General features: G+C 45.5%; 1 protein-coding gene across 30 annotated transcripts in view; it reads left to right on the forward strand.

Moving 5' to 3' along the window:
• The window catches only part of KCNMA1 (potassium calcium-activated channel subfamily M alpha 1), a 768,728-nt gene that overhangs the window by 507,690 nt on the left and 248,622 nt on the right, over positions 1 to 12,416 (forward strand). For all 30 annotated transcript variants that reach the window (XM_018042414.1, XM_018042412.1, XM_018042422.1 and 27 more), the window contains exons 7-9: positions 5,819 to 5,894; positions 9,227 to 9,397; positions 10,958 to 11,049. In XM_018042414.1, coding sequence (XP_017897903.1) covers positions 5,819 to 5,894; positions 9,227 to 9,397; positions 10,958 to 11,049 — 339 coding nt within the window. The remainder of the gene's footprint in view (positions 1 to 5,818; positions 5,895 to 9,226; positions 9,398 to 10,957; positions 11,050 to 12,416) is intronic.

Here is a 12,416-nt window from a genome sequence, read left to right on the forward strand (position 1 = left end):
CAACAAGTGTGACAGGCTATTGGCTTTCCTCTTAGGGTCTTAGTGGTTTTCGTTTATTTTTGTTTGTTTTAATTCCAGATTGATTTCCCCTTGCTAACTATTCGTCTATGTGAATGGGGGAATAAATTCACTTTCTGTTAGTCAAGTTGAAAAGAAAATGAGCATCGAATGCGTGGACGTCTTCTACAGCGTGTTCCAGCGCCCTTACTTTCATAATCCTGGGCTCAGAATTTGTTGGTGCTCCACTGTGTGTACTGCTATTAATATAGGATGAATATTGTTAGTCTTCATATTTCTTCTGAGTGACAGTAACCTTCATTTCTACCATGTTATGACTCTTGTGTGCAATGGACCCATATTACTCTTGAAATTAAAATGATTGACAAAGCTAGCCATCCCTCAGGTTTGCCTATATCATATTTGCTACACTGGTTTTTAAAGGTAGACTTGGTGAGGACCCAGTGCCGATCACAGGGGCTGTACTTAAGAGACACTCATGGGGATGGTGTTATGTGGAGCTATCCACACTGTCTAACATGGTAGAGTGCCTCTGTCTCCCTGTTTCGTGATTACTTGTTCAGGAGTCTTTTAATCCTGGGACCCCAGCATTTTAAGAAGGTGCCATCACTCCGAGGAATAACACAGAAAGAACTATGTTCTCACCTTCCTTGTACTCCATGCAAATCCTTTCTGGACTTAGGAGAATGATAAGCCATCTGTTTAAATATCCTTTTCTGAGCTTTTGCCAAGAGATCCACCAATTTCCCATTTCTTGGCGGGTGGGGGAGGGGGTGCAAACTTCCCTTTAGATGTAGGAAATAGCACTGGCATCCCTTGGGGAAACAGTCCTCCTGAGAACTCTACAATTAAGGCGGTTCCTTCTCCCAGTGCAGAGGAGGGGAATAACTGAAGCGATGAGTGAGGGTAAGAGGTGACTTTCTAAGTTGGGAGAGTCATGAGGTGGCGGGCTACCGTGGAGTCTGCCATCCTAAGCCCCAAACATTTTCCCAGCATCCCACTTCCCACGGAATTAAACTCCTCTGTCATTGGAGGATGGTTTCCATCTCAGCCTCACACTTGGAATTGTCCCACTTCCTTTGGCTTATGGTCACAACCATGTGAGTAGGTCAGTTCAAGCCCGAATTGAGCACCCATCTGTGCAGCAGTGAGAGGGTGCCAGGATTGAGTTCTGCTTTCTGAGAGCCCCTGAGGGAGGGAGAGCCAACTATGGTTGGTACTGGGATGCAGACCTTGGGAGGCATAGCGGAGAATAGTTAAGTAAGGCTCAGCTTGAATGAGGGGCAGTCAAGGATCTTTTCAAGGCAAAGAAGGTGTCTTCAGTAAGCCTTGTAGACAGACAGGTGTCATCTTGGTGAGGCTGGAGACTGGGCGTGTGAGAGGGAGGGAGGGTGCAGCTGACTTCCAGTCACGGCAGCTGCAAAAGGAAAGTAAGTGAGAGAAGAGAGCCCTTGGAGGAACTTCCCTGATGACTCAGTGGTAAAGAACCTGCCTGTCAGTGCAGGAGATGTGAGTTCAATCCCTGGGTCAGGAAGATCCCCTGGAGGAAGGCATGGTAACCTACTCCAATATTCTTGCCCGGGAAATCCCATGGACAGGGGAGCCTGGCGGGCTACAGTCTGTGGGGTCGCAAAGAGTTGGACACGACTTAGTGACTAGACAACCACAACAACTATTCTAGCATGTCACTTATTTCCCACATAGTATTCCATGGTATGTACAATACTTACCATCATTTACCTAAACAACACACTTTTTTTTTTTTTTTACATTTTGGAAACTGAAACCACTGTACTACCTAAATGGCCTCAGAAATGGCTCCAAGTTTAAAGTCCTTTAAAAGAGTATTCAGTACAGAGACTTGCAGGCAGAGGCCACATCATGAAGGCTCTCAGATGTCATGAATTCCACGTGGAAATTGTGTGGAAGGTGGGTGGGTTTGAAACATCTAAGCCATTGATGTTTAGATGTCAGGGGGGCAGTTGTCCAGGCATTGGTAACAGGGACTGGCCTTTGAAGAGCGAGAGAGATTGAACTATATTTAAGGCGTAGAATTGACAGAACTTGAATTGGCTTCACCTTGTGTCTTAATAGCTCAGTCCCTTCGTCCCTGTGGGATACAGTGCAGTTGACTTTGAGGGGGCTTCACACCTGCCTGGCAAATGTAACAATGAAACAAACTAAAGACATTGGTACCTATCTGTATTCTCAGCCAGAAGCAGAGGGGAAGATACTAATCAACCGGAACTGGGACGAATTTGTGTTTCTCTCTGGAAGGAGGCTGACATTTTCAGTGTCAACCAAAACATGTCCTGGTAAATTCACTGAGCAAAGATAACCCCCGTGGTTCTATGCTTTTAGTGATGATCTTAGAAAGAGATGGACGTTCATTCTTCCAGTATCTACAGAGACACACACACCATCTCTCTCTCTCTCTTTCTCTTTCTCCCCCAGTATCTACGGAGTCCTGAGAAAGGTCTCTGATCTGTAAAAACAGGATGGTCTCTGTGTCTGCCCGTGTATAATGATTCATAATCTCCTTTCGTGGCTAGTGAGAACTCATGGGCCAGGGTCCCAGAAACAGTAACAGAAAACGCAACAGTGAAGTTAGGCTATCAGGCAGAGATCACACTTTTTATCCCTTATCACGAGAATGCTAGAATCTGAATTGTTCCAATCACTCTCATCCTTAGGCCCTTAGGGTTCAGTCCAGACTTCTGGACTTGGCCCTCAAGTCTTTATCTCCAGTGTCCACGCAGAGCCCTCAGACCTGCCCTGCGACCCTTTTCCTCCTTCCAGGGAGCTCTTTGCAACCTGGTGAGGTTCAATTTTAGAATATGGAGAGAGTGCACCAAGAGGTAATCTTGTATCTCTTGCATAGAGCTTTTAGATGATTGCCTGGTCATAGAGGTTAATTTGAAAAGCAAATCCTAATACTGGGGATCTGTAATAATGCAGATGCCATAAAAATAATCAGATTTCAGTGCTTAATAGACTCTTTCAGCAACAATGATTAAATGTTCTCTACACAACAGAGAGCTCCCTTAAGTGCTATTAATATCACTGTGACAATCACTTAGAGATTAATAATCACCATATTAGGTCATTTTCCAAAGCACCATGAGGCCTGGAGACTCCCATAGTTTTAATATCTCAAGAGGGCTCTGCACGGTTCTTGTTGGGACACTGCTTTGTTCCAGCATCCAGGACTATGTAAGTGAGTCACTTCGGCACTTAATTATCTTCTGAGAAGCTGAACAACACAGGCATCCCTGAGATCTCTTTCTTTCCTACTGACTGCATGTTCCTCGTGAGTCTCTCACTCTGCAGTGTTGATGTACCTCAGAGGAGGCTTTTACTTTATTCTGGCCTCCCCTTGAGAAACTGGTTGGGCAGTGGATATGGTGGTAACCTCTCTCCTCTCTGGGGCAGTGCCCTCTGACCCTCTTCATATCCTATGCAAGAGTGTGGGGGAGTCACAGCTTTGCTTTCACGACAAGGAGGACTTTCTGGTGGACCCCAGTCTGTGACTCTTATTGTACAATGTAGTGGGCAAAAGGGAAGTCGTTGGGGCTGAACTGCCTGGGTTCAAATCCCAACTCTGCTGCCTCCTGCTTGTGTGAACTTGGGTCAGTTTCTTAACCTTGGGACCAACTCATAGAGTCTTTATGAAGATTAGATGAATTAATATACATGAAGATTAGATGAATTAATAACATGGCAGTGCGCATGGTAAATCCTGTGAGAGAGCTGTGCTAGCCATTCTTATTAGGGTTGATCTTAAACTCTCAGAATTCCAGTCGTTCGTTTTCCCTTGAGAAAGAGGTGGAAGGGGTCAGAGATCAATCTATGAAGTCCAATGGGCTGAACCAGCCTGTGGGCAGTGTTACACCCCTCTGGGAAGACTGAAAAAGAAAATAGAGTTCTTTTCTGCACGATGCAGTTGGGAACACAAGAGAGTCAACTAGAAGTGTAAAAGCGATGGCTTAAGAGAGTGGGATTGGCGTCCAATGATTATCTGGAGATGAAAGAGCCACAGGTCGCCTTGTATTGCCAGTGGGTAGAGTTGCTTTAAGGAGGAGGCACGGGCTGTACCAAGCTTTGGAGAAAGGGAAATATTCAGTAGCTGGGGAGGGCTTTCAAGCTGAGTCATAGCGTGAACAAAGACTTGGCAGATATTTTTGGCTTGGATAGGAGTTGCAAGAGTTTATGTAGAAGAATAGTGGTGGGAGAATCTGAAACTTCAGCGGGTGTGGACGGAGGCAGTGTAGACATAGTGTTTTAGTCCAAGAGGGCCCTTGGACAGGGGAACAACCCCCTGGCAGCAGTGGTTGAGGAGCTGTACAGCCAGTGGGAGTAAACGGGGTGAAGGCAGGTAGGAAGAATGCAGAGGGGAGACCAGCTCACTCTGTGCAAGTTCTTAGAGGCCCTACTGTGTGCCAGGGACTCTCCACTCCCCGGCTTCTGGCCGACAAGGCCTCTACTCTCAGAGAGCTAGATATCTAGTGAGTTCCAGTTGATCTTCTCAAAGAACACCAGTGGATGCTGAAATTTTTAGGTGTAAGATTGCTAGGGAATAGGATATGCCTATAGCCCCAGAGTCCCACTCCCCGGCTGGCATATTGATTACAAAGGGAACCTGGTGCCTCTCAGTGGTGCCACCTGGGGCTCCCACAGATACCAAGCGACTGAACCTAGTGTAACAGTTGAAATTTCCTGATGTGATGCCATCCCAGGCAGGTATTCGCAACAGATGTATTGAAACAGGATCTTGTCAGGGGGCAACAGGCAGACAAATCCAGAATATGGAACTTTCTGGATAATAGCAGGCTTGGCTGCATAGAAAATAAAATAATCACAGAAAGACATAATAAAAAGGGTGTGTGTATGTGTGTGGGGGGTGTGGGGGGGGGCGGGCGGAGGTGGGGCGTGTTATATACAGATTAAAGGAGAATAAAGCAGCGAATGGAAAATACATAGCCTATGGGCCAGTCAGCCCACTGCCTGTCTTTGTAAATAAAGTTTTATTGGAACACAGCCACAACTAATTCCTTTACAGGTCTCCTGTGTATAGTTGCAACAGAGTCTTTATGTCCCAGCAAAGCCTGGATATTTACTGTCTGTCCCTTTGTTAGAAAAGTTTCCTGACTCCTAGATTAAAGCCGCATAATAGTCAAGTGCAGCACATTATTATCTCTTACTTCCTTAGGGTGAAAACATGAGAGCGTCAATAAGCCTCGTTTTGGAGCAGCTGCAGAAATCTAGCTTGGGAGTGAATATTAGATGACATTACTGAATGTGTGAATTTCCTTGGGTAGGACAATTGGACTATGATTATTTTACATTGTGTCCTTCTTAGGTGTTGAGCGCTGAAGAGTTTATAAGGTTGTGTCGTGATGTCTACAACGTGCTTGTAAATGGTTTCATCCAGAAAAAAAAGAGAAAGAGAGAGAAAATATACAGATAAAGCCAATGTGTCAAAATGTTAGGTGAAGGGCATCTCAGTGTTTATTACACCCGTCTTTCACTATTTCTGTAGACATAAAAATGTTCAAAGTAAATATTAATAAAAAAAATTTTAAACAACCAGAGGGGTTTATTTAGGGACTCCTTTCAGCAACTCGGATGTCATCTTCCTACAGGCTCCAGCCTGAACTACATTTGCTGCTTTATAACGCAGGAACACTGGGGGCTTGGGGGTGGGCTGCCTCCTCCTTAAAGGGGCGCTGTTGCTCTGGAAGCCACTCCCAACAAGGTCTTCTGTAACTTGGGGATCTTGCTTTTTGTCTCTTTTGCACAGTAATTCCATCAAGCTGGTGAATCTGCTCTCCATTTTCATCAGCACGTGGCTCACAGCAGCCGGGTTCATCCATTTGGTAAGTATCCTTGAAGATGCTTCCGTTCTGACTTTTCTGGAAGAAAACCCTCTCAAAGGCATTTTATTACCTGGGAGACAAACTTCAGCCCTGCTGGAGAATGCATAAAAAGGAAAAACAACCACACAAGTTGTCTAGGTTCCAACCCTTTTACCCCAAATTAGTTCCAAATGGTGAGTCATGTTCACACTCTAAACCTGTGTTTTTCATCTCACCTGTGTAGCTGGGGCAGGGGCTTCCGTAGATTTTTTAAATTTTTATTCTGTCTGCAATAACCCCGGAAAACCACAAGATGGCGGTGCTTCCTAAGCAATCACTGGAAAAGGTTGGCGACCAGGTTGGAAGTCTGATCCCCATCTCTTGAAGTGAAGTGAAAGTTCCTCAGTCGTGTCCGACTCTTTGCGACCCCATGGACCATGTAGTCCATGGAATTCTCCAGGCCAGAATACTGGAGTGGGAAGCATTGTTACCTACCTCCCATGGGGATTTTTGTGATTAGCATTCAAAGGAAAACGTCTGAGCTTTAACTCAGTTACTGGATCTGATGGTTCCCCACCCTACCCACCCATTCCCTTCTCCAGGGGATCTTCCCAGCCCAGGGATCGAACCCTGGTCTCCCACATTGCAGGTGGATTCCTTACCAGCTGAGCCACACATCTCTTAGTAAGTAACAAATAACAGATTCCTCAGTTTCTCTTCACTTTCTCCTTATAAGGGCTTCGTTGTGGCTCAGCTGGTAAAGAATCCGCCTGCAGTGTGGAAGACTTGGGTTCTATCCCTGGGTTGAGAAGATCCCCTGGAGAAGGGAATGGCTTCCCACTCCAGTATTTTGGCCTGGAGAATTCCGTGGATTGTATAGTACACGGGGTCGCAAAGAGTCGGACGCAAATGAGTGGCTTTCACTCACTCCCCTGTACAAAAAGTCCTCTTTGATTCTTTTGCTTGATTACCTGTCAATTAACATCTCAAAAATGTTAATTCTTTTAAATTAACAACTCACTGAAAGCCTTATATTGTGAAGTCAAGCTGTACTCACAGTCCCAGGGCAGATTTCTGCCTGCTTTTAGAGAGTATAGCTATTTTGAGATGTGTGCTTCATACAAACACAAACTGTTACACCTGGAAGGAGCATCATCTAACGGAAGTTTTGAGTAAAGTTGCCCTTCCCTTGCTGAGCTTCAGTCTTCTTAATGGATGCAAGGAAGCATTGTTACCTACCTCCCATTGGGATTTTTGTGATTAGCATTCAAAGGAAAACTTCTGAGCTATCACTCAGTTACCGGATCTGATGGTTCCCAACCCTACCCACCCTTTTACGCTGATGGGATTCTTGGATGAAATCACCCTTAGATAATCACTCTAACTCTGCCAAATGTCAAAAAGCACCGATATGGAGGGTTAGTTGGTTGTTTTCAGTCAGCAGTGACCTCACCTTACTGGTGTGTGAAGTACTGGGTTAGACAAAAAGTTCATTTCATAACATTTTATGGAAAGACCCGAATGAACTTTTGGGCCAACCCAGTACATTCTGCTTCACCAGGAAACCTCCACGAGAAAGGGCACATTGAGGACAGGCACTGATGTGTGAAAGAGGCCAGGTCTTGGAAACTTTCTGCAGAGGCAGGCTGGCGGGCTGGCGGGAGGCTTGGGGCAGGCCATCCACAGGGACCATTCTGGCAGGTCACAGGCATTGGCCTTTGGGTGTATGGTAAGGCTGCGCCCCTCTCCTCTGCAAAATCTCTCCTACCTGCCTCACATTTGTTGGCAGATCATAGGTGATGGGAGGACAGGAAGTGTTTTGTGAATCTAAAGTAGAGATGGGCAACTGCAAGTGAAGATGAAAGAGGAGAGTTAAAAAGCTGGCTTAAAATTCAACGTTCAAAAAGAGAAGATCATGGCATCTGGTCCCATCACTTCGTGCAAACAGACGGGGAAACAATGGAAACAGTGACAGACTTTATTTTCTTGGGCTCCAAAATCACTGCAGATAGTTCCAACAGCCATGAAATTAAAAGAGGCTTGCTCCTTGGAAGAAAAGCTGTGACCAACCTAGACAGCATATTAAAAAGCAGGGACATTACTTTGCTGACAAAGGTCCATACAGTCAAAGCTATGGCTTTTCCAGCAGTCATGTATTGATGTGAAAGTTGGACCATAAAGAAGGCTGAATGCTGATGAATTGATGCTTTTGAGCCGTGGTGTTTGAGAAGACTCTTGAAGGTCCTTTGGACTACAAGGAGATCAAACCAGTCAATCCTAAACGAAATCAACCCTGAATATTCATTGGAAGGACTGATGCTGAGGCCGAAGCTCCAGTACTTTGGCCACCTGATGCAAAGAGCTGATTCATTAGAAAAGACCCAGATGCTGGGAAAGATTGAAGGCAGGAGGAGAAGGGGACAACAGAGGATGGATGATTGGATGGCATCACCGACTCAAGACACGAGTTTGAGCAAGCTCCAGAAGATGGTGAAAGATAGGGAAACCTGGCGTGCTGCAGTCAATGGGGTTGCAAAGAGTCAGACACGACTGAGCGACTGACACAAGTTAGGGGCAGAAGCCTTCCACACCCATTGCCTCTGAGAGATTTCCTGCTACACCTGCAGAGATGAGTTGTCCCCACAGAAAGCAGAAACCCTATGGGCCGCAAAGCCGAAAATATTGACCGTCTGGCCCTGCACAGACTAAGCTTGCTGGTCCTTGGTCTACAGAGTGTACGGTTCGGGATAGTTCTCCTGAGCTCACATTTTGTGCTCCCGAGGGAGGCTACTGCAGTTTGCAGGGCAGAGTGGTCCCTGATCTTCTGCGAAGCAGGGAGAGCCTCGTCAGACTCTGAGAGATGCTGTTCAGGGTTTGGGCGCATAATCTGAAGGAGGCGAGTCCCCCAGGCATCTCCTTGGTCAAAAGGATGAAAGGAGGAGGCTTTCTGTGGGAGGGTCCAGGATTTCTTTGGGACTGAGCAAACTCTAGACCAGGGCAGGACTCTCTGGCTCTTTCCTGGAAAAGAATGCTATAACACACGGCCAGAGGCAGTGCCCTAAAATTCTGCTGGCCTCAGATCTTTAACAATGAGAAGAAAATGGACTCTGGGTATGTACATCAGTTCCTTCCCTCTCTGCCCCCATCAGCCTCGTGGGTATGTGGCTTTCACTCCACTTCTTCGACTACCTGTTCAGAGGCTGTGAGCCCAACTTACAGAGCTCCACTTGGGGCAGCAAACTCCTGCGATTGAAGATAACATCCAAAAGTAGCCTAGATGCTGGAGTTGTGGTGTTCCTGGTTTATTACGCCTATAATGTTTTTCCTTTTTCTCCCCTGTCTCCTTGGTTTAGGTGGAGAATTCAGGGGACCCATGGGAAAATTTCCAAAACAACCAGGCTCTTACCTACTGGGAATGTGTCTATCTGCTCATGGTGACCATGTCCACTGTTGGTTACGGGGATGTTTATGCAAAAACCACGCTCGGGCGTCTCTTCATGGTCTTCTTCATCCTCGGGGGACTGGTAAAAACGCTTTCTTACAATGTTGATTTTGTGATCATTAATATTTTCTATTATCCATTTTCTGAAGGCTGTGTATTTGAGCCTGTATTTCTGCATTAGAAGCAAGTGACCGCCTTAGTATTACAGTCCAGTTAAGGCAATCCCAAATGCCACGGTGCCTTTTCTGCCTATTTTGTTTGAGTACTGAGTTTGTTTCCCTGAGACCCAGGCACCATGTCCTTGTGAGGGACGGCCATTTAGCCCGGAGCAAGCCTAATTGTCTTAAGAAAGGAATGCTCACTTATCAAGTGAGAGGGTCTGTGCCTTCATAATGGAATTCAGCCTCTGATATTCTGCAAGGACGGGGCTGTCACCTGACCCGGAAGATAATGTTGATACTGTAGACAATTTGCGGTTTCAAGAGCTCCCCACCCCCATCCCGGTCCTCCCCAAACTTCCAACAAACGCTGTGGCTGGGCCCTTGCCTAAACAGGAGGGTCCCCACCCGGGAGGACAGAGAGCCCACTGGTCCCCAGGTGGACATCACCACGTGAGCTGAGTGTGGTTTTGCAAACAGACCACAGCTCCCTTGCAGAGCGACAGGGGTGGGTGTTTCCGACCTCACTCTCTAAGTCAGAAAGTCGCACTGTTTGCTTTTCTGGGCTATGCAGATCATCTCGGTGGGTTACCATGTACTTTTCAAGGGGGATTTCTGGCTACTCATCGGCGGGGACTGCATTTTGTCTTTCAGAGTAGCCCATGCGATGTTTAGATTTTTGATGTGTGTAAGGTAAACCTAAACTCACACACAGCTTTCGCATATGTACACCACACATGCGTTTATCTCATGCATACGCACTCTCTGTTTTGTATGCATGTGGCATATACATTTGAGAAATGTATGTAAATGTACGTGTGGTGTGTACATGCTCACCGCGTTCCTACGGTACCGTGAGGTCCCTGCAGATCACACGACCTCATTATCCAGCCACAAGCACAATGTTTGTTGGACAAAACATGGCAGATTTGTGTTTCTCCTCACTATTCTTTCCTCCCGTGTGATTTCCTAAATTTACCTTGTGTGCTTTTTAGTGATTTTTTTTTTAATGGAAAAGTTTATATATATTTTAAATCTCCTCTTGGTGTTTATTGTCTTTAATCAGTCATAAAGGCATGGATTCTCATTTGAATTTTAATTAGAAAGGTTTTCTCTTAAAATTGTGTGTAAATTTATGAATGACCGTGTGTGTGTGTGTGTGTGTGTGTGTGTGTTATTTCTCTAGTAGAGCTAGATGTCAATTTATTTATTCCTGTCTCCTTTACATTTTTCTTAACTGATTTTTTCTGTTTTTTTTTTAATTGTCTAGGTTGGTTAATGTTTGTTTTTTGTCCTGTGTAACTTCAGAAGCTTGCTTTTTTTTTTTTTTAAATACAATCCAGCCCATGAATACGTACCTTTGCAGCTCTAGCCCTTTTGTGTTTCCAGATCTTAGTATTTCCCCCCTCCCCCTTCTGAAGAGGTCGCTCCCTTTCTCCGGCCTGTCTTTTTAGTCTCTCTTCTGTTTCCTATCTTCTTCTCAGGCCATGTTTGCCAGCTACGTCCCTGAAATCATAGAGTTAATAGGAAACCGCAAGAAATACGGGGGCTCCTATAGTGCGGTTAGTGGAAGAAAGTAAGTATGCCAAGAGGTGTTGCTGCCTCCACTGCGGTAGAATCCTCTCTGCATGCCATTTTTTTTTTTGGCTCTTGTTTCTTTGTTTCATGCATGTAGGCAATGTTTGCCCGCTACGTGCCCGAAATTGCTGCTCTCATCCTGAATCGGAATAAATTCGGCGGGACATTTAACAAACATGGAGGCAGAAAGTAAGTCAGTTGCATCAGAAGAGATGTGGTTGAGTGACTTTCAGAGCCCCTCTGGCAGTGACAGCCGAGTCCTGCCCCCCTTACACCCCACCTGAAGGGCCACATTCTGTGTGGGGCATGATGTCAGAATGACCCCTCCAAGTTATCACGAGGATAAACTGCTGAGACCTGTTCCCATTCACAACTCTCTTCCCCACCCATCTTTCCAAGAGACATAATAGATTTGTCCTGGAAGGAGTCCATGTGTTACTGAACTCATATTTTCTATTCTGATCCCTAATGTGTAGGCCCAGTTTATTCATTCTTTATATTAATTAGATGATTGATTACATTCTGGTCCCTAAGACTAAAGAGGTGCCATCTTATGAGGTTTTTGTGTAGCCAAACCATGGGCTCATACTCCAGCAGGGAAGTCCTAAGGAGGGCAAGATCAAGGTCACATTGGCACGCTGGTCACCAGGAGACCAAGTCTCTTTAGCCAGGAGGCACAAAGCTGGTCTTCAAAGGGACTCATTACTCAGTTGAAATTCCTTCTGGACAAGAAATATGTTTATAGTATTATCAGGGCACTGCGCGGGCTTCCTGACGCATCTTTTGTCTGGCTTTCCATACGTGAATGCTTTCTTCTCGGGGACTGTTTCGATTTGTGCTCACATCATTTTGTCAGCGTCACAGTCAGTGTGTGGTGATGCTGTCAGCTGGAAGTTTTACTCCTAAGTAGATATAAGGCCTTGACTGCTCTGTCTTGAAGGCGAAGATTGGAGGGAGGCAGGGTGGACTGCATTCTGTACTGTTTTTCTTTCAAAGCTTTTGTTGAGCATTGAATTTTGTTTGCTTTTGAGTTTTGGTTTCATTTTAACGTCCATAGAGTAAGATATACACATCTTTATGTACAGCTCAAGGATTTTGTACCTGTGTACATGCCCAGTAACTACTGCCCAGACCAAGATACAGAATATTTTTATCACTTTGCCCCTTCCCCAGTCATGGAAGTTCCTATTATGGAATTAGGGGGTTTTTTTTTGTTTGTTTGTTTGTTTTGTTCTTATCCCATACATTAAAAAAATTTCACTCAGGCATGTCTGACTTAGCTACTCCATGGACTGGAGCCCCCCAGGCTCCTCTGTCCATAGAATTCTCTAGACAAGAATACTGGAGTGGGTTGCCATTCCCTTC

This window comes from Capra hircus, chromosome 28 (assembly GCF_001704415.2).
Source record: "Capra hircus breed San Clemente chromosome 28, ASM170441v1, whole genome shotgun sequence".
Taxonomy (NCBI): Eukaryota; Metazoa; Chordata; class Mammalia; order Artiodactyla; family Bovidae; genus Capra; species Capra hircus.